The 21237-nt window shown below is 41.5% G+C and overlaps 1 protein-coding gene across 1 annotated transcript; it reads left to right on the top strand.

Annotated features, from left to right (window-relative positions):
- Nucleotides 1-8906: 8906 nt before the first annotated feature.
- Nucleotides 8907-12466, top strand: LOC144700861 (mannan endo-1,4-beta-mannosidase 1-like). The gene is made up of 5 exons (XM_078572419.1): nucleotides 8907-9812; nucleotides 10064-10258; nucleotides 11052-11174; nucleotides 11244-11452; nucleotides 11908-12466. The coding sequence occupies exons 1-5, from the start codon at nucleotides 9465-9467 to the stop codon at nucleotides 12314-12316; spliced, it is 1284 nt and encodes a 427-aa protein (XP_078428545.1). The 5' UTR covers nucleotides 8907-9464; the 3' UTR covers nucleotides 12317-12466.
- The last annotated feature ends 8771 nt before the right edge of the window (nucleotides 12467-21237 follow it).

Below are 21237 nucleotides of genomic sequence, written 5' to 3'. Positions count from 1 at the left end.
ACTGGTGCTAATTAAAAGACAATAAAATTATGGTTCCAGACCCAAATTTTAGTTGAAAAATTTGAGCATAAAATTCTGATTCACATGCCAACACATTTCTCAGGTCTCCATCCACAAAGAAGACAAATATTCAGCTTGAAAAAGGCCTGATTAAGGGGTAATTTAGAAGGAAGAGAAAGGAAGGGAATTCTGGGCCTTTGTAAACACAGTGCACAATTATTTTTTATTTTTTTTCCTCACTTTTGAGCTTGCCCCCGTCTGGCTGAATGAACTGTTCCTGCTGATTTGAAGAGTTGAAGTTGATTAGGGTAATTCCATTTTTTTCTTGATTGCTTGTGTATAATGCCTGGCATGTGCAAAATATACAAAATGTAGTTCGAGCAGTTCATTCAGAGGTATCCCATAATTTTCTTCTCACAATTCTAAACTTAAAAAAATATAAATTCTGTATACGTTGTGCCTTCTCATCTATGGTTTCTTGGTCTCACATTCATCAAACCTTTATTTTAACAATTATAAGATGTTCTCCACATTATCTAATCTCCATTTCCACCTTAAAATCACTTTCCTCCTCTCTCTAAGCCAGCTCAACTCATTATTCAACCCGTTCACTCCTAGAGGTCAATTTGACCCTTGCTTACCCTCTATTATATATAGAGTAATTCAGATGCATATAATTTGCTCGGATGTTCATTTTAATTTAATATCATAATTGACCCCAAAATGGACAATCAGGTGCATAATTGACCCTAAAATGGATTATGAGGTGCACATGTATCAGCAGTGTGTTACAAGAGAATTAAGAATGATGTCCCACCAACTTGTAAATTATGTATCGGCGTCTTTCAGGGCTTTGGTTATCAATATTTCTGAGGCTTCTAATCTCTGGAATCCACCAAATAAGAGGATTAATAGATGTCATGGTGAAGGCAACAGAAGGAGTTAACACAAAGTAATATTTTTCCCACATATGTCTTTTGTAGTCCATGTTCATTGTCTTCAAAAGACAAGCTTTACAACCTAGATTGATATGGATACACCAGCACTCTTGTTCATTTGCTTTCCACTCAAGGCTGGATTAGCTAGAGGATGAGTTGCATTAGGGGTTGAAAGGTGGGAAAATATTTGCCAGCTTGAAATATTTATGCTTCCCAAATTTATTCCACCATGATAATTGATCATCATTAGTACAGTATAGACTATCCAAATGTTGTTTAAATGAATATTGAATGATGTCGAAAGTGTAGGACTCCACTATGTCTTAACAACTATAGTTCTGCAGAAAAGATCATTAGATCTTGATGGAGAATCTGATCCTAATGTATCATTAAAGAACTGTGTAATGGAGAAAATGTATTTAATATATTTTGTTGTTTATAAGAGATCAAATGAATAATACTTAGAACAGAAAATAATGTATGATGTCCCAAACATAATGCATAATCCAAGCCAAAGGTGCCAAACCCCCAGAGGCCAGCGGTCCCAAGGGGCTTCCAGCCCTAGATGACATGTCCATGGTTTGAATTTTACCACATGCCACAGAGAGCCACATCCCGTTCTTTGGGGCAGTTGGAAACCCATTTTCTTGAAACTAAAGAAATACACTAAATAGCTGTTAGTTTGAGTGCAACATTCACTTTTGCTACCTCCTACCCATGGTCAGCCCCCTCACCCCTCCCAACCCCAGCTAATCCCTCGTAATATTTCACTCACAAATACCTGGTGTATCTCCCCTTCATTGGTTCCGAAGCCAACATCGCCGAAAATCTGAGGTTTTCAATACAATTGAATTGTGTGGCTCATGCTACCTAGGTTCCCGTTGACTCATGCTGCATGTGTATTGAGTCACTCAGAACCGGTTCGTTGTTGGTCACCATGTATGTATAGTCCATCATTCACTTGACACTCCTAGGATGACTTAGGGTATGGTAAACTATCAAACCCTAATTGGTAATCCAAGTTAGTACTAAAGCGTTCAGAAATCATTGGAGAACTCTTCTTTGATATTTCACTACCTTGTCCAAGGACTTCATTGCATCATCTTCCTTGAGCAGTCACCTTTTATACTAAGGGTGGAAGATCCAATCTTGATCACTCAATTGTCTTCCTAAACTTATTCATGCACCTGAACTAAGACTATTTAGAATCCCATGATTAGGGACTTGTAGGTCATAGTCAAAGTACAATTTCCCGTCCACAAGAAGTCGTTGGTGTCTCAGGTCTAAAGTCCACTTACACAATTGTGACATGAATCAACCTGATTGATAGTTCTATATAATACCATTCAGTGATTTGTATGGATCAATTCAATGAACTATTTCCACTAAAGAGCATCAACTATCTATGCTTAGTGTCTCCACACTAATGGCTCCGTGACTAGCCATAGTCATCTATAGTGCAGCTAGATAATGATATTCTATCTAGATATTTTGATGTCCTTCTCAAGCATCCTTAAATTAGGAATGTTTAGAACACATGCTTAAAGACTAGTGACCTCCATATTATTATCTCATCATAATTCACTGAGTCTGCTCATGTATTCGTGGAGTTCATTATAAGTGTCACATGTGCAGTATAATGAAAATGTTCTATCAATGAACATGGAATGAGATATGGAATATGTGATTGGCTTGCAGACCACATTTATTTCCATCAATCATCACACATGAAGAATGGTATATGTGATGGAGAAGTTCTTGAAATTACACAACTATTCTCCAAAACCATTAACTTCTTGAGTTCTATAAAAGAATTGCAAAGACTGAGGTCATGCAAGCATGATAATTCATCTTTATAATTAAGCTATTATCATGAATTTTATGCATTTAGAGCATAATTAAGCTAATTTTATGCATATTATCATGAATTTTATGTAATTTTCACCGGAAATACATATGCCCACTAAATAATTATCCTTGCATTGAATTCAATATATTTTGATGTTTATAATGATTTAAATGGACAATATATTTAAAAAAGAATTAATATGGTGAAAATTTCATCCAAAAAGGAGTTGTAGATAAAGAGATATTTAATTTTGAGTTTTTGAGAATTTTATAGATTATATTTGATATTTTCCAATTATTTTTTAGGTTAAAAATAGAAAATTTGAATCCCATTAAGGAGGGATGATGTGGAACAACCTGGTGGCTCTTTTTTTGTGGAACAAGTCAAATTTGTGCCCTATAATGATGGATGATGTGGCATGGTCTAGTGGCTAACTATTCTGGTGGAACTAGTCAAACAAATGAATGGCTAGAAATTCTCAAAATTCAAATGGCCATAACTTTTGATCCTATCGGTAGTTTTGGCTGAAATTTTGTGGGGAGACCCACCTCTGATTTCTCTTTCAAGATGATGGCGCAGCACCAGCAGCGGCCCCAGAAATGTCTTTGGAGACGTCACCGTCGTCCCCGACAGTACCTACAACAGGCCCAGAAACGTCTTCGGAGACGTCACCGTCGTCCTCGACAGCACCAAACGTCCGTGTTCAGCACGCTCGGCAAGCCAAGGCGACGGTACGCACACCCAGATTCAAGTATTCCGGGTAACGAACTCTTTATCTTCGTCTTTATGTCTTTGTTTGTTCGTTGTTTTCACTCTTGGACTTCGTCGTTCGTTGTTTTCTTACACGTCTTGATCATGTGTAAGGAGGGAGGTCCGACCTTATAAGGATCCCCCCCCCTGTTTTCGCCTTTGCTTTCCTTGGCCTTCTCGTCATTTTCATGTCCTTAGGTCTTAGGGTTGTTTTGATTCAGTTCAAGGTCATTTTGGTCTAAGGGCCCCCGTACCCCCCCTATATAAGGGAAGGTTGGGTGCCCTAAACAGATATCTCTCGTTGAATTTGAAGAATGAAAGTTTGTTTCTCACGATGAAGAATTAGGGTACGATCCCCTGGAAGAGGTGGAGAAGAAGGAGAAGAAGAAGGAGAAGAAGAAGGAGAAGAAGAAGGAGAAGAAGAAGGAGAAGAAGAAGGAGATAACCGCTGCCCGACAGGACTCAAGCCGCCACCGCCACAGTCCTCCCGTTGCACCAGAGGCCAGCCTAACACCGGCCCCCGGTCGCACCACTGACCGGCGCCTCCCGCGTCCGCCCTCGCCACGCACTCCGTGCTGGCGGTTGCATCGCGCCGCCGTGCCAAACGCGGTCCCCCTTGGCTTCTCCGCGACTCCGACCGCTCGACCGGGCCGCCGCGACGACTTCCCGCTCCTCTTAGTGAGCCGCAGTCATCCTGCTGCCTTCGTCCACAACAGCGGCTGTTTCCCCCCCCCCCTTTCCCTTGCGAAGCCGGTGGTGCATGCTCAATCGTCGACCCACTGACGATTGCCTCCGCCTGCAGAGAGAGTTGCACCCGCAGGCCCTGTGGCTTACGCCGTTGCGAACTGTCTCCGCCCCGCGTCCTTGACCGAGTCCTTGAGTTGGTCTCACCGTCCGCGAGATCCACGCTCGATCCACAAGTCGAGATCCCGCTGACGTGCTGTACCCCTGAGTCCCGTCCGTCTAGCCGCGCCCCAGCGCTGCCCTCCCTGCTCAACTTGGCTGCCGCGATGCGCCCTCCGCGCACGACTTGGTTGCCGTGATGCGCCCCTTCGTGCTCGACTTGGCCGCCGTGACACGCCCCTCCGCGCTCGTTGGGTCTCGCCGCGCCCACGACCCCGCGCTACACTCGTGTGCCACGCTTGTCCACCGACCAGCGCCGTTGCGCACCCTATCCGCCTGCCGCCACCAAACTCCCTAACACCGTTATTGCACCCAGCGAACGCCTGCACGACGCGAGGACAATCTCCCGCAAGGGCGACGACCAGGTACGCCATTCGTTCCCGTCCTTTATTTCCTGCAGTGTATCTTTCGGTTGCCTCCACCGCGCTCGGGTTAGACATAGGTGAGTGTGACAGGACGAGTGAAGATTAAGTATATTTGAGCGTCTTACCTGGTTTGGTACGAGCCGGGTTTACTCGTCCCGTGCGAGCACCCTCCGGCGGGAGATATCCCGTTCGGCGCCATAGCAAACTCGTCCGTCCGGACGAGGGTCAGGAGGTCTATCCCCCCCGTCTTCGGGCGACTCCGCCGATACCCAGACGTCGGCACCCTTCTGCTTGTCGGCAACTGCACGTACGACACCCCTTACCCGGAGCACTTCATTGTAGGTCTTCCCCGTAGGAGACCTGTGCCAGACGACTACCTGCGAGTAGACGTCGGGCACCGACACCCTCGACACCGAGTCACATCCTCGGTGATGGCCGGACCTCGTCCGTGACGTTGTCCTGCATCACAAGACCTATGCTGAGCCTACAAATAGATCCCAAAATTAGGATCTTCTTGTACTCTTTGTGTCTTTCTCCATTTAGGGGATCTTGAAAAAGAAAGGCTTTGGAGTGCCCATTTAGGTTTTTTCTTCTTTCTAAAGTGAGTTTCTTCCCTCTCTTGATCTATCTTCGTGTCTATTGCAACACACCAAGGCACCAGGCGCAATATACGGGTCCATGAAGGTAGATTAATGCTTGGGAGCATCACCAAAGGAAGAGGTAAGTCCTAAACACTTAATTATGATTTTCATTCAATTTTCCCCATCTTTCTATCCATTCCACATTCTCATATCACTTGACGCAGCCTTAGTACACGAACAGTGTAGGAACACGACTTGAGTCCACAAGCCTTGCTCTACTTGAAGTAGCTAAGTCCTGAATCCACAGAAATAGCTTCTCCAACCCTTGAGTCCACAAGGGGTTGTACTTGAATACACAAGCACACAAGCACTCTCTAACAAAGAGAACACTCAGGAGGGGAGAAACAACAGTTTCAACAAGACAATAGATTTCAATTTTTTTTTCAGTCAGGGGCACATGGGGGCCTTATATTGGCCACAAGAAGTGTAGGGTCGTCCATAATGATTGGACTCATGACAAGACAAGTCAAAACATTGAGAAAAACTAATCTAACAAGCTAAAACAGAGGATAAGCAGCATATCAAGCCTGAGCAGAGATATCCTGCAGATTCTAGGGCCCGTAGAAGCTGTCAGGAGATATTTGTGTGGCTCAAGAAGATCCTAATGTGACAAAACAGAAGATATGCAGATCTGACAAGTTAGAGCAGAGATCTTGGCAGAAGAAGAATCTGGCAGAGGATTCTGTCAGAAGATTTTGTCAGAGGAAATCCAGTCAGAGATAATCCTGTCAGAAGATCTTGTCAGAGAAAATCCTGTTAGAGATAATCCTGTCAGAAGATCTTGTTAGAGAAAATCCTGTCAGAGGATTTGAGGGGCTCTAGGTATCTTTCTGCAGATCCTGTCAGTTCTAGAAGAATCTCCTTCTTGGGCCACAACTTGCTAATGGGCCTCAGAAGATGGGCTTTTGGGCTACATCATCACTTCACTCTTTGTTATAAGTTATTAAAAAATATTAGGGATTAATAGCTTATACCGCCCATTCCTAAAAAGGGTTTTCATAGGAAACCCCTAATGAGGGTTTCTTCATTACATCCATTCATTCCTCTCATCCTATTCTCATTCTACGACTTTAATACCATCCTAATCTTTGTTATAAGTTCATAATTCTTATGAGTAAGAATTAAGAACTTATACATATAGATTGATTTAATTAAAATCACAATATACATCTAGTATCTCTTCTTTCCATGCTCTCTCATCTTAACCACTTTCTTAGTCATTGATTTTTTCTAAATATTAATCTTAATCACAAAGCCTTGTCTGTGGTTTGACCCCTTACCATTTTACATCGATAACAAGTGAATTAAGGTTAATTATAAATTTTATTGCATAAGTCTCAAAATCACACATCAACTAGGTTAACCACCTAAACTTTGGCTTATCAATATTCTACTAGGGAGGTTCATCATCGGTGATGATGTGTCAAGTGCATATGACTGGCATGTCTGGTTCTTAACATGATGGTTGCCTTGTGCTTCCCAATGTAAGTCTTGCCAAGGTGAGAAGAGAGTGAGAGAGAGGGCAAGCAGGTACCACATAGTTGGCTTTTGCTGTTTGATTCCCCTCCCAAATCTGTTGCAGATATTAGTAACTCTCACTCTACAATGGGTGGTGTCCTTCCAATCATACTGCAACCGCCAATGGGAGTAACGTCATGTATATAATACATCAACTAAAAACTAGGAGTCAATTTCTATGACCATACCTTACAGATTTTGCTCCTCAGAAAAGAATAACCTCTCATGTATCACCACAACATGTGGTGTTGTGTTAGTCTGAAAAAATGAATATGATGCTCCCGTGTGATCATGAAGGATGCCGCCTACATCAGCTAGGCCATTTATATTAATTAGTTTGAAAATTTTCATCACATATTTGTGTTGCGGGATTCCATTCTGATTAATTATTTTGAAATGGTGTCTTGCCTTACTCTCTTTGGCCAGACTGTCCATGTTGAGCTTCAGAGAACCCATCAACCGGTGGGTGTCTCACATGTAGGTCAAAGAAGTTGAGATACTCCAATTTTAATGTCTCACATGTAGAGAGTATGCAATGGGTTTGTCGTATCCATTACTTTGTCTGTCAAATGATATTGTGTGAGCGCATAGACATCTTGTAAAATAAAGGGCAAATACTACGAAAGAGCATGATCTTTCGTTTTTTTCAGCCAGGCAGCATGAACTTTCATTCGTCTAAAAAATAGCAAGAACCAATAAGAAGACGCCAAGTGGCATCTTCTTTTTTTCCCCCCAGCGGCATTCAACTCATGACGTGGCTTCCACCGTGGCAGCCAGGTGGACTCCACGGTTCCAAGAAGGAGAAGAAGAAGAAGAAGGAGAAGAAGGAGAAGGAGAAGAAGAAGGAGAAGAAGAAGGAGAAGAAGAAGAAGAAGAAGAAGAAGAAGAAGAAGAAGAAGAAGAAGAAGAGGAAGGTGACGACGTTGCGGCGGAGGGGCATTTCATCGAAGAGGGCGCGGGCGAAGTCGAGGTCGCCGCGGGCGAGGAGGCCGGAGATAAGGGTAGTCCAGGAGACGACGTTTCGGGGGGGCATTCTGGCGAACAGGAGCTGGGCGTCGAGGGCGTCGCTGGGGTGGCAGCGGAGGTAGAGGTACAAGAGGGCGTTCTGGAGGAAGACATCGTGGGCGAGGCCGGACTTGAGGCCGAGGGCGTGTCGCTGCAGGCCGAGGCGGAGGTCTCGGGCGGAGGAGCAGGCCTTGACGGCGAAGGGGAGGGTGAAGCAGTAGGGGGGGACGCCGGCGAGGGCCATGGCGAGGAAGAAGGAGCGGAGGGCGTCGGCGGGGCGGCCGGCGAGGGTGAGGGCGCGGAGCATGTGGTTCCAGGCGAGGGGGGGAGGGGGGAAGGGGAGCTCGGAGAAGGCGGAGGCGGCGGGGCGGAGGTGGGCATGGGCGGCGTAGAGGCGGAGAAGGGCGGAGAGGACGGCGGCGGCGTCGGCGGCCGGAGACGGGCAGTGTCAACGGACGGAGACGGGCGGCGTCGGCGGCGGGCGAAGATGTGGATGCCACCGTGGAGTCCACCTGGCTGCCACGGTGGAAGCCACGTCATGAGTTGACTGCCGTTGGGGGAAAAAAAGAAGACGCCACTTGGCGTCTTCTTATTGGTTCTTGATATTTTTTAGACAATCATGAAAGTTCATGCTGCCCGGCTGACAAAAACGAAAGTTGATGCTGTTTAGGAGTATTTGCCCTAAAATAAAGAGAATCTCAAATTACAAGATAGACTGTGGGAGTAAAAAGAATTCCACTTGCCCAGTCCGTCTCTGTAACTGCCTACGGGAGAGAAGACGTGCGCAGTTTGCGTCTGTTTACCGATTCGATCGATCGGACAGCCCATATCTCCATCGACGGTTAGTAGATCTGTAGAGCTCGATTGCTGATCGGGACCTTTCACATTTTGGTCGCTGGATAAGCCATTTCGTACACGACGGGCTTCTATTTTGCATACGAAAGTTCGATTAGATCATGGCAGTGTGACTCCTCTATTTTGCATCCATCGATCATGATCGATTGAAGCAAGTTCTGATAAGGCATCCCAGTTCATGTGAAATTCCTGAGTACCCCTTATCTGATTCTTTCGATCAATTGGGGGAAGAACGGAAAACATACATAGGTCAACGAGCGGAGGATCGAAATCCGCTGGGAGAGAGAGAGAGCTAGAGAGAGAGAGGAGAGAGAGAGAGGAGAGATAGATAGAGAGGAGAGAGAGCTAGATAGAGAGCTAGAGAGAGAGCTAGAGAGAGAGCTAGAGAGAGAGGAGAATGAGATAGAGAGAGAGGAGAGAGAGGGCTAGCGGGATAGAGAGAAATAGATAGATAGACAGAGAGAGAGAAATAGATAGACACAGAGAGAGAGAGAGATAGACACAGAGAGAGAGGTAGGTAGACGCAGTGAGAGAAATAGATAGATAGATACTAGATAGACAGAGAGAGAGAGAGAGAGAGAGAGAGAGAGAGAGAGAGAGAGAGAGAGAGAGAGAGAGAGAGAGAGAGAGAGAGAGAGAGATGACGAGGAAGAAGAAGCAGGTGGCTGTGGCGTTGGTGATCGCGGTGATGGTGGTGAGCCTGCAGCGGCGGGTTTTCGATGGGCTGCGAGGAAGAGGCTTCGTCCAAGTGCGGGGTCTTCAGCTGATGCTCAACGGCGAGCCTTTCTTCGCCCACGGGTTCAACGCCTACTGGCTCATGGCCGTGGCGGCCGAGCCCTCGCAAAGGCCCAAGGTCTCCGCCGCCTTCCGCCGCGGCTCCGCCCTCGGCCTCGCCATTGCTCGTATCTGGGCCTTCAGCGACGGCTCCCACGGCAACTCCTCCGCCCTTCAGATCTCGCCAGGCGTCTATGACGAGCGCGTCTTTCAGGTGCTCCTCACGCCCTATTCCATTCCGCCCTCAAAATTTTCGACCCATGAAGAAGATCATCATCATCATCATCATCATCATCATCACCATGAACGGTCCAAAGACTAATAACAGAGAACGGATGACGACGACTACTCGTTTTCTTCATGTTCTCGGTTTTCAGTTTGAATTGAGTCAGAACCCTTCGTGAACCCAGTGGACCGTTCATCGCTATCTTCTGTTGGTTTTAAAGAGTTTAGTAAAGAACGCAGGGGCTCGACTTTGTGGTGGCGGAGGCGAGGAGGTATGGGATCCGGCTCATCCTCAGCCTCGCCAACAACTACGATAGCTTTGGGGGGAAGGCGCAGTACGTATCCTGGGCCCGTAGCGGCGGCCGTGACCTCCCCGACGATGACGCCTTCTTCATCGATCCCCTCGCGAGGCTGTTCTACAAGAACAATGCTAAGGCAAGCACCATCACTCTCTCTCTCTCTCTCTCTCTCTCTTTCTCTTTCTCTTTCTCTTTCTCTCCCTTTCTCTCTCTCTCTATCTCTCTCTCTCACACTCTCTCTCTATCTCTATCTCTCTCACTCTCTCTCTCTCTGTGATCATTCCATATCTCTCACCATCTCTTTTTCTCTCTCTCTCACTCTATTTCTCTCTCTCTCTCTCTCTCTCTCTGATCATTCCATATCTCTCACCATCTCTTTTTCTCTCTCTCTCTCTCTCTTTCTCTCTCTCTCTCTCTCTCTGTGATCATTCCATATCTCTCACCATCTCTTTTTCTCTCTCTCTCTCTCTCTTTCTCTCTCTCTCTCTCTCTGTGATCATTCCATATCTCTCACCATCTCTCTGTGATCATTCCATATCTCTCACCATCTCTTTCTCACTCTCTCTTTGATCATTCCATATCTCTCGCCACCTCTCTCTCTCTCTGTGTCTCTCTTTGATCATTTTAGTTCTCTTTGATATTTCCCTCTTTCTCCCTCTATCTCAATCTCTCTCCCTCTTCTTAAGATTTCCCATTTCTATCAATCTCATTCTGTCTCCCACCCAGTCTCTCTCCATATCTCTCTTTAAAACTATTAACATCAGCACCTCTACCCATCTACCTTCGGCACCAGTATCTCTCTCTAAATCACTAACCCTTTTCCATCAATCTATTTTCTGTTCCTCTTCCCATCTCTCTCTAGCTTTCGATCTATCAATATCAACTATTACCGTCATCACTCCATAACTCTCGGATCTGCGCCGGAGCAGGCCGTAATAACGAGAGTGAACAAGTTAACCGGCGTGGCGTACAGAGATGATCCCGCCATCCTTGCATGGGAGCTGATGAACGAGCCCAGATGCCCTTCTGACCCCTCCGGAGCGAGCTTGCAGGTTTGACTCTCCATATCTACCATATATATATATCTCTATCTGTCTCCTATTCACTGTCAACGCTTGCAGTCGTGGATCGTGGAGATGGCAGCCCACGTAAAGGCGTTGGACGGTAACCATCTCCTGGAGGCAGGACTGGAGGGCTTCTACGGGCCGACGGCGCCGCCTGAGAGACGACAGCTCGACGTCGCCGGCGGCGGCCTCGGCGCAGACTTCATCGCCAACAACCGCATCCAAGACATCGACTTCGCCACCGTCCACGCTTACCCCGATCTATGGTCAATATCTCTTTCCCTTCACCCGTCGATGACGATAACTAGCTTCTATTTTCATCGCTTTTCGGTTTTTTTCCTCCTCCCAAGCCGTTCCGCCTAGCCCCTTAAGACGGATAAAGAACGAAATTGCAAAATTTTGCCACCAACTGTCGTCCCGTATCCACATCTTCTTACCCGTCGCTCGTTTTTCTCTATCTGCTTAACAGAGGAGATAAATAAGGAGGGCGGGCGAGAGAGAATCGTCATTACAGTGGATTGAGACTATATTGAATGATATGTTTAGTTTATAGCCGTTGGGTTTTTCTTGTTAAATGCAATCTAGACTATTGGTTTTGTTTTGTCGGTTGACTCCGCTGGGTTCTTACTGTAATGATTTCATGTGTCGATGCATAGTCCCGTTGAATTTATCATGGGCATTTATTTCTCTCTGTTCGTTTTCGTTTTTGCCAATGGAGAAGGTTGCCGGAGAGGGAGCCAGCGGAGAAACGCGAGTTTCTGGAGAGGTGGCTGGATGCGCATTTGGAAGACGCACGGGAGAAGCTGCGGAAGCCGCTGCTGGTGGCTGAGTTTGGCGGGTCGAGTAGGCAGCGTGGGTTTTCAATGGCCGAGAGGGACGCTATCTTTGGGGCCGTCTTCTCCCGTGTTTACTGGTCCGCTGGCGTTGGGGCGGTGGGAGCGGTCTTTTGGCAGGCTTTGGTGGCGGGAATGGAGTCCTACGGCGACGGATACGAGCTCGTGCTTGAGGAGCTTCCTTCCACCACCTCGTTTCTCATAGAAAACAACTGCCGCAAGCTGACCCATCTGAGCAAGCGCGTCGCCAGTCTCAGGCTCGCTCGTGGCTCCAGCGGTCAACCCCAATTAGACTGAGTAGTTGTCAAAATACGAGTATCCAAGTCCCAATCAAGGCAGTAAGTTCCAGGTTAAGTATATGCTCAACTAGAGATTAAGTAGCTTACTTCTGAGATTAATGGCCGAGGAATAATTTGGTTTTATAAAAGGCGAATCCATTCACGAGAATGTTAGTTTAGTCCAAGAAGTTATCCAATCCATAAATCATAAAATTCCAGGACAGAATATAACTCTGAAGTTGGGCATGAAAAAGCATATGGTCGAGTGGAATGGACTTCTCTAATTGATGTGTTAAAAATTTTGATGATTTATGAATCATGTGTTAAAAAATTTGATATGTTAAAAAATTTGGCTTTAATGAATCATGGATTGTGGATGGAAATTCTTCCCATTCTTCCAGGCATCTCGAGGCCTTAGACAAGGAGATCTGATTTCTCCCAGCTTATTCATCTTAGCAGAGAAAATATTTAGTAGAAATATAAAGAACTTTATCGCTATAGACATGTAGGGACATATTTGACTAAACAGGGAGCTCCAATTATGTCACATAGTTTATTCGCAGATGATACAATTATATTTCTAAATGGAAAAAAGTTCCCCTAAAAAACATGATGAAACTACTAGAGAGATATGAAATGGTGTCAGGTCAACAAATAAATAAAAATAAAAGTGGATTTTACATGTTTGCAAAAATGCCTACACATAAGAAGACCAAAATTCAGGATTGTACAGATATCCTTGTCAGATCGTTTCCATTTACATACTTAGGCTGCCTTATCTTCACTGGTAAAGTTAAATCTATTTAGTTTGATGGACTTCTTATGAAGATTAAGTGGAAAGTAGAAGGATGGAAGGGTAAACTTTTGTCCCCGACAGGACGACTAACATTGATAAAGTCTGTTTTAAATAGTATGTCCATTCATATTCTATCAGTTTATGACCAACCACAAAATGTTTTTATATCAATTAACATGATCTTAAAATAGTTTTTATTGGCCAATAGTTGATGCCAAAAACCCCATCATTGGACATCTCAGGAAAATATTTATTTTCCTAAATATGAGAATGGTTTGGGAATTCAAAATATGGATGAGATTATGAAAAGTCTTTGTATGAAAAGAGCTTGGGATTTTCATACGAAAGACACCCTTTGGACTAGATTGCTTAGAGTTAAATTTGAAAGATGGGATTTGAATGACATATGCATGAGGATGCCTAAAAGAATTCAAAATCTGAAGTCCATATGGCAAGAAATGAACGAGGTTATTTAATGAAGGTTGGGAAGGGCCACATCAATGCTTAGTCAACAAATTGGATTAGTTTAGAATACCAGAGAATTTCCCTGGCACCACATGTCCAGATCCCCACTTAACTGTTCAAGATTTGTCACAGAAAGATTAAAAGAATACCTTAGGGGTTGTAGTTTTTCAGAGACTATCATTACTGAGATTAGAGATAGGAATATTAACCTTTCACGAGTAAATTACAGCGTGATATGGAGTATTATAATGCACGGTATTTTCACAACTAAATTTGCTTGGCAATATTTTTGTATCAAGAAACCAACAGATCCTTTAGCTGATGTAATGTGTAAAATGAAACTGCCTGCTAAAATTCAATTATTTATGTAGAGGTTATTAAGGAATACATTACCGCTGGATACATCTGTTAAGAAAGTAGGAATTCGTTTGGCATCTAAATGCTTTTGTTGCCTCAGGAAGCCACCAACTGAGGATTGTGAGCATCTATTTTTCAAAGGAGAACGGGCCACAGATACTTGGAGATGGATGCTGAAAGCTTGAGTAATTCCAAACAGGTCAGAATTTCTCTAAGAGAGAAAGCAAAGCCACTATTCTTAAACACTATACTTGTGTATTTTTACTGTGGGAGATATTGAAGAAAAGAAATACACAAAAGTGGGAAAACAGAAATAGAGGATATTGGTCCATCATCGTATATGTAAATTTATGGATTACGACAATGGATGAGTTTATCAAACCTTTGAAGGTCACTTCTAAAACAGAGATGGTGGGATTATATAATTGGAATCTTCCCATCAGTCATATCATGTATATTCATAAAGTTCATTTAATTTATTGGGTGCCACCTACTCAAAATGACTTCTTACCTCCTGAAAATGTCTTGCATTGATTCTATATTTTGTGAAGGGAATTCTATAGTTGATGCCTTAGCTAATAATGCAATTAGACAACAATAAAATCACCTATTTTTTAGTTTATTTGAATTACTGCCCAATGCAAGAGCAGGCGATCGTATGGAGAAGATGGGGAACCCATACATATGGTGTACTAAAGCATTTCCCTCTACATTTCCACTGAATTAATAAGCCTAATTGGATTAAAAACAAGAATACCTGACATACGAAGATTTTAATAAATTCTAAACTTTCTGGAGGGGCTTCAACAAACCTATCACTCAGACATATTACAAAAGCCACTCATCCCCAACTGCACTCGGCGAAGCACGGAGGAATCATTGTGCAAACTGGCATCAAATGAGGAATCAGTGAAACTGCCATTCTAGTAACATTCATCTCACCAAGCTGGAGAGTATTTGAGTTAATGTAAAAAATCCATCTCATTCTACAATCCTATCTCCAAGGTGGTTGCCCAAAAGGCATTTTATACTCTGTAATTCTACGTTCATATCAATGTGAAAATTACTTTTATTAAAAAAATTCCAGATTAAGTGATAAAGATAGATAAAGCTCGAGAGTTAGTCCGAGCTATTCTCAAACTTAAGTGATTGCATATTCTGCTAAACGGCAGAAGAAACTCAAGAAATGAGCAACTTTATCAGATATTAATTTAGAAGAAAAATTAAGGCCCTCTTAGGAAGTGTTACTTGGCCATACAAATGTGCAAGATCTCTTCAATATAATCTCTCTCTGCATGTCTCACGCTCACATTGCTAAGTTGGAAACCACACTTAGATCTAATTAGTACTAATCGAACCCACAAAAACATTTAGTGGGTCCCATTATCTAGTGGGGATAAGATGGAGAATCTTCTAGAAGCTGATAAGATCTGAAGAATATCACCAAGAGCCCTAAAAAATCCTCTAACTGATTGTTTTTATTCCAAAATCTGAAAAATATTTATGAGAGAGCTAGGTTTTCCGTTTTATGTTTAGTCATTATCTTCTTGAGTCACACAATCTTCTTGTTATAAAAGATCTCTGATCAGAGCTGTTAGGATTGTGATATTTTAAGTTGTTTTTTCAAGGGTATTGAAATTATGGACCAAAAGTGGCCTACATGATGCCCCCTTGTAATGTTGAAGGATTATAATTTTGTATTAATGTGAAAATGGAACAGCTAGGTCAATTTCATGATCTCTCCTCTCAATCTTAGTAAGGGCTTGTACATGCTGCTCAAGCCAAGTTCAATAGGAAAAATCACAAAATTCACTAAAAAATACTCCAAATGACACTAAAATTAAAAAACAAGCTAATAGAAAGCACCTAATAGGGTTTATACAGGATGAAGCTCCTCTCTGTCTTGCAGCTGTGAAAGAAACCTCCAGAATGACCTCCTCCTATCAAAATCGGGCTTTTATACTTACGTTACATGGTAAAAATTACTATTTAATCCCAATCAGTAATTAATTTTTATCCATCAATGTAGGCTTGATTTGAATGATCAACCACACTTATAGAAAGAGGAAGTCAATACAAGAAAATCCATAAATAAATTACCTCAATCAGACTTCATGATAAAAAGTTATTAATAAATGAAAATTGACCAATCATAGCCATCGGATCAATTTTCATTTATTTACATTTTTTCTTACACGCAATGATGTGTCGATGGCTGATTGGCAGGTGCATTTTGAACTTCAAATGGCTGGTTCATTCTCTGCGTGCCACGTACCTCTGTCCTGAAATCAAAATAAAGAAAAAATATAAAAAATACACATTGTACGACATGATTAGCATGTATCTGTGCACTTGTACTTCCGTGCCCCAATCACAGAGTGCCATGTCATGTTTCGTGCATGCTCTGTGCCTGCGTTCGCACGTGAGGTGAAATTACCACAGGAGAGGGAATTCCCCATAATTTTACAAAAAGTCCTGATTAAATCTGAGCGTACAAAAGAACAATAGTCAAACAATATTATGTTTATGTCCCTTTCACTTTCTCTCTCCTCCATTTTTTCCCTTAAAACCATTAAAAAATCTTGATTAATTTCAGATTAACCCTGAAACTATTTTAATTTCCTTTGACAAAGATCAAGAGCTGTTTTAAGGATATATTTGCAACATAAGATTCATAAAATCCCCTCCGACTTGAGAAATTGCTTGAAAACTCATATTTTCCTTATAAATGTATCATTTTCTACTTGAAAACTCATTTCTTAGTCGAATAAATTCCCAAATAATCCAATAAAATTAAGAAAATCCATAAAATTCAGTAATTCATACCCAAATTAATTAGAATTAAAATGAATATTTAAACCTGCCATTTTCATTTGAATATAATTATTCCTAGCTTAAATAAATTCCATAAAATTCATATATTAACTGAAAATTAGGGAAAAATCAGAATTCACTTGGAAAAGTTAGTTAACATGTAATATATGATAACACCCCTATTTTAGACACTTTAAATGCATAAAAATGTGCTAATTTATTGAAATAAATTCTGAATCGAGAGTGTTATCAGTGTGATAGTGAAAAATGCGATAGTAAAATCTTATTAAGCTAATGACGACGATGCCGGGAAAGAACAACCAAAGGTAAAGACACTTACCTTAGATCTTTAATTTCCACAAGGATCAAGGCAATTTACGAGTCCCGGTAAGCTCCCAGTCTTCCCTAATGATTCTTCCCACACATCCAAGACACCAAGAACACTCTTGATGGATCTCAAAAGTCACTATCTTTCAATGAGCCCACATGAGAAAGGAGCAAGTTCAAGATGAATTTGACAATGATACAGGCCTATATGTAAGGATCAAAGGGTATGGATGCAAAGAGGAAAGGGAGGCAAAGCAATGCTGAAAATTTCCTCTCAAGCAGACCTGTGGATTGTCAGATATCACAGTTTGATTTCGGAGCATTCCTAGCCCTTGATTTTTTCTCTTTCCTCATCATCGGCCCTGACTCTTCCTCTTTTTCCCTTTCGGTTGAACTGTCAAATCGTTGGGATTCCTCATTCTCTCATGTTTCTTGTGCACGCTTTTTGGAGCTGCCACTTGTACCTACACAGAAAAGGAAAAATGGGTTATAGTGTATGATGGGGACCATCTAGCACAAAAGAATGGTGTTAGCTAGCACGTGGAGTGTGGGCTGTAGGAGAGACCTGACCTTCTAATATTTGGCCTAGTCAACAAGCCCCCAGAGGTTGACGTTATCTTCGTTCATGCTTTTATGGTTTATTTTTGTTGTAGGCCTTGTATGAGGGCTTAAGTAATTATCTATCACTATCTCTATCTTTATCTCTATGTCTACTCTAATAATATCTCTGTTAGTCTCTTTTTTTATCCCCATTTCTATCATTATCTCAATCTTTTTCTTCATCTATATCTCTATCTCATCCTCTATCACAATTTTTATCTCGATCTCTATGTCTATGTCTATCTCTATCTCTTTCTCTATTATTACCTCTATCTCTTTCTCTATTATCTTCTCCACGATTTATATCTCTATCTCTATATCTATCTGTGTCTATATCTTTATATCTTTCTTTATTTTTATCTCTATTTATATGTTTATGGCTATCATTATCCCTATCTATCTGTCTTTCTCTATGTCCATCAATCTCCATCTTAATCCTTATGTCTATCGATATCTTTATCACAGTATTGATATCTAGATCTCTATCTTTTCCATAACCTATATCGTCTCTATCTGTATCTCTATATCTATTTCTATCTTTATGTCTATATCTATCTCTATCTCTATCTCTATTTGTATCTCTATTCCTATCCCTATGTTAATATCTATCACCATATGTATCTTTATTTATCTCTCTCTATCTATACCTCTATCTTTATCTATTTTTTTATCTCTATCTCTGTTTCTATCTATCTCTATATTTTTTTATTAATATCTGTTTATCTTTTTTTTTCAATCTCTATTTTGAACACTGTCATTGTCTCCATCGTTATCTCTATCTCCATCTATATATCTATCTATTTCTTTATTTTAATCTTTATCTATATAGCTATATCTATCAATATATGTTTTGCTATCTCCATCTCCATCTCTATCTCTATCTATCTCTGATGGAGGACCATTAAGAAGACCGGGCAAAAGTTTGTGAGCAGCCACGGCATGAGACTCGAGACATCGCCAAGAATCCAAGCTTCAAGTATATGGCCTAAGGACAGGCCTCCACGGTTCGTTGTATTTCCTGTATTTTGGTTTTATGAGTATGTATTGACAGTCATCGTGTTTTGGGTCCCACTGCGATTGTCTTTATTTTATGTGTCGTTGAACCATTAGGGGAGCGTTCTCGTCATTATGGGCATTTTCCCCTAAATCGCCCCATTTGGGCAACCTCCCTATCCTATATAAAGGGAGGCATGCCCTAAGGACCCACTTGGAGTTCATTTGAAAGTTGAAAAGTTGAAGTTTCTCATCTGGGCTCCCGGCTCTCACCTCCCTGATGAGTGATAAGCCTAAATTTTACGGTTTATAATCGCTAATTTGTCGTTGTTTGCTTAGGCTTATGCAATGAAATTTATAATTCCTTTCTCAATTTAGATTTTAGTAAAATGATGAGTAAGGAGTCGAACCCTAGAGAGGGAGTCTGCAAGAATTTCTGAGTGAATTAGTGAATTTAAGTGGAATTTCAATGTAAGAGACTTGAAGAGAGAGAAAATTAAGAGAGTTTATGAAATTTTTAGGATTAAGGTATTGAATGAGAGAATTTTTGAATGAAATTTTGTGTGGAAGTTCAGATTGATGAGAATTAAAGAATTGAAACTTGAATTTTGAATTTTAGAGAGAGAAAGTGAAAGTTTAATCTAGAGAGAGAAAGTGCATGAAATTTGGGGATTTTTGTCTAAACAGTCAGATCTGTTCAAAATTGACAGATCTAACTGATAGAAAATGTTGAATTATGATTAGATCTAACTCCTAAGATAGAATTTTTGGTTTCTAACCAAAGATCCTCTGCTTCTCTCTAAAAATTCATGAATCTAGGGCATATACCTTTCGCCTATGCCTTGGCGTGTTAGAACTTCAAGAAATCACGAATCTGAAGAGGTATGAAGACTTACAAGACTTTGGAGAGGCCCCAATCCGGATCTGAACTGTTGAAATAAGCTGTGTCCTCCAGGCCAATTGTATTGGAGCTCAAAATCAAAGTTCCCTTTCGCCACCTTTCTGAGCCCAATTTATAGTGTTCTTGGCTCAGAAAGGTGGTTAGGATTATTACAAACAAACCCTGAAAATTTCAGGTCATTTGGATATCAGGGTGAAAAGTTATGATTTTTTGAAGATTTAGGCCTAATTTTGAATTTATTTTCTCTCTCCTCAGGTCGAGCTGTTAGAGTGCGACGTGGCGCGCTCTGATTCGCCGATCGGTGGGCCTTTGTTCAAGCGCTGAGCCACGAAATTGCTCCACGTACCCCTGCATAACAGAAAAATTTCAAAACACAATAAGTTTGATTTGTACGCGACAGGTGAGTACAAAGCGCTCGATGCGCGAGGGCGTGACACGTCGCTTCTGTGCGTGGCGCGCACGCGCACGCAGAGGCATAAATCAAATTTTTTTATTCGAAAAACCATGAATTATTCCGCTTTGTAGCAGTAGAGGGCAACGTGGCCTTCTGCGGACGCGCCACGTACCCCCGGAAAATAGAAGAAAAACAATAGAAATCGCCTGGAAAATTATAAAAAAACCCTCGCGGTTTAAAAAATCGGAAAATTGCCCTTTAAACAATAAAAATTTGATATTTACGCCTGTGATTAATAAAAAAAATTCCGAGAATGATTTTTTTATGAAATAAATTTCATTTTTGGCTCTAAATCATCCCAGAAAATTCTAAAAAAATGTGGAAAAATCAGAAAAATTATAAGAATATATTTTCAACTGAAATAAATTCATTTAAAAATATATTTTGACTTTAAAAATCATTTTTCCATAAAAATAAAATCAGAAAATTGTGCATAATTAACTAAAAATTCATAAAATTGTAAAAAAAATCAAATTTTTTTGGAAATTGCTTATATTTTCATAATGATAACATGCAATATTAATGTTTTAGGTGAAAATTTCTTATAAATTCCATGATTTTGCATGATAAAATTGCATGTTATCATACCCCCTACTTAAACATTACTAGTCCCTTAGCAATGACATTCAATTCACTTTGACTTTCCTTCTTTATCCATGAAAATAAGAATAGATGTGCATGAAGTCTTTCTAATATCAATCACATCTTGAGAAGAAAATAACCATGAAAATTAGGCATTAACCTTCGCAGGAATGCAAGGATCAAATCTTTATCATCAAAAGATAACTAATCGAATAAGGGAAATATCCGAGACTCCTTATGTCCAGATTCACTAAGATGATTCAAGGCCATAATTAGAAGAAAAGAAGATTTGAAAATTAATTCCCCCTCCCTAGATTTTGGACTTTTATTTCCCTTAGGCTATAAAAGATTTTTGGGCAAGGTGCTTGTCTCATTTCTACAAATTGCAGTTTTTTTTTTTTTTGAAAAACATTCTTTCAAAATTCTCACTTAGCTAGTTGCGGGGGCACTTATTTGCGGCCGAGCCACTTATTTCACTGTACATGTGCCATTGCAACTAACCCACTCTTTTTTTGTTGCAAATGTAGATTTGACAGCGTAGTTCCCTTGAAGATTTTCACCTTTTGGGGTTTATTACGTCCTTTTGTCTAGGGGGGAAGGAACGACTTGGTCAAGCTAGAGTGTTTTTGAAATAGAATTTTTATGAACCTT

Source organism: Wolffia australiana, chromosome 3, assembly GCF_029677425.1.
Source record: "Wolffia australiana isolate 7733 chromosome 3, ASM2967742v1".
NCBI lineage: Eukaryota > Viridiplantae > Streptophyta > Magnoliopsida > Alismatales > Araceae > Wolffia > Wolffia australiana.
This window is presented reverse-complemented; position numbering and strand designations above follow the sequence as displayed.

Excerpts from the sequence above, each read along its gene's own strand:
- LOC144700861 (XM_078572419.1), top strand. The coding sequence starts at position 9,465 with ATGACGAGGAAGAAGAAGCAGGTGGCTGTGGCGTTGGTGATCGCGGTG. Across the intron at positions 9,813-10,063 it reads ATGACGAGCGCGTCTTTCAG|GGGCTCGACTTTGTGGTGGC; the intron begins GTGCTCCTCACG and ends TAAAGAACGCAG. Across the intron at positions 10,259-11,051 it reads TCTACAAGAACAATGCTAAG|GCCGTAATAACGAGAGTGAA; the intron begins GCAAGCACCATC and ends GCGCCGGAGCAG.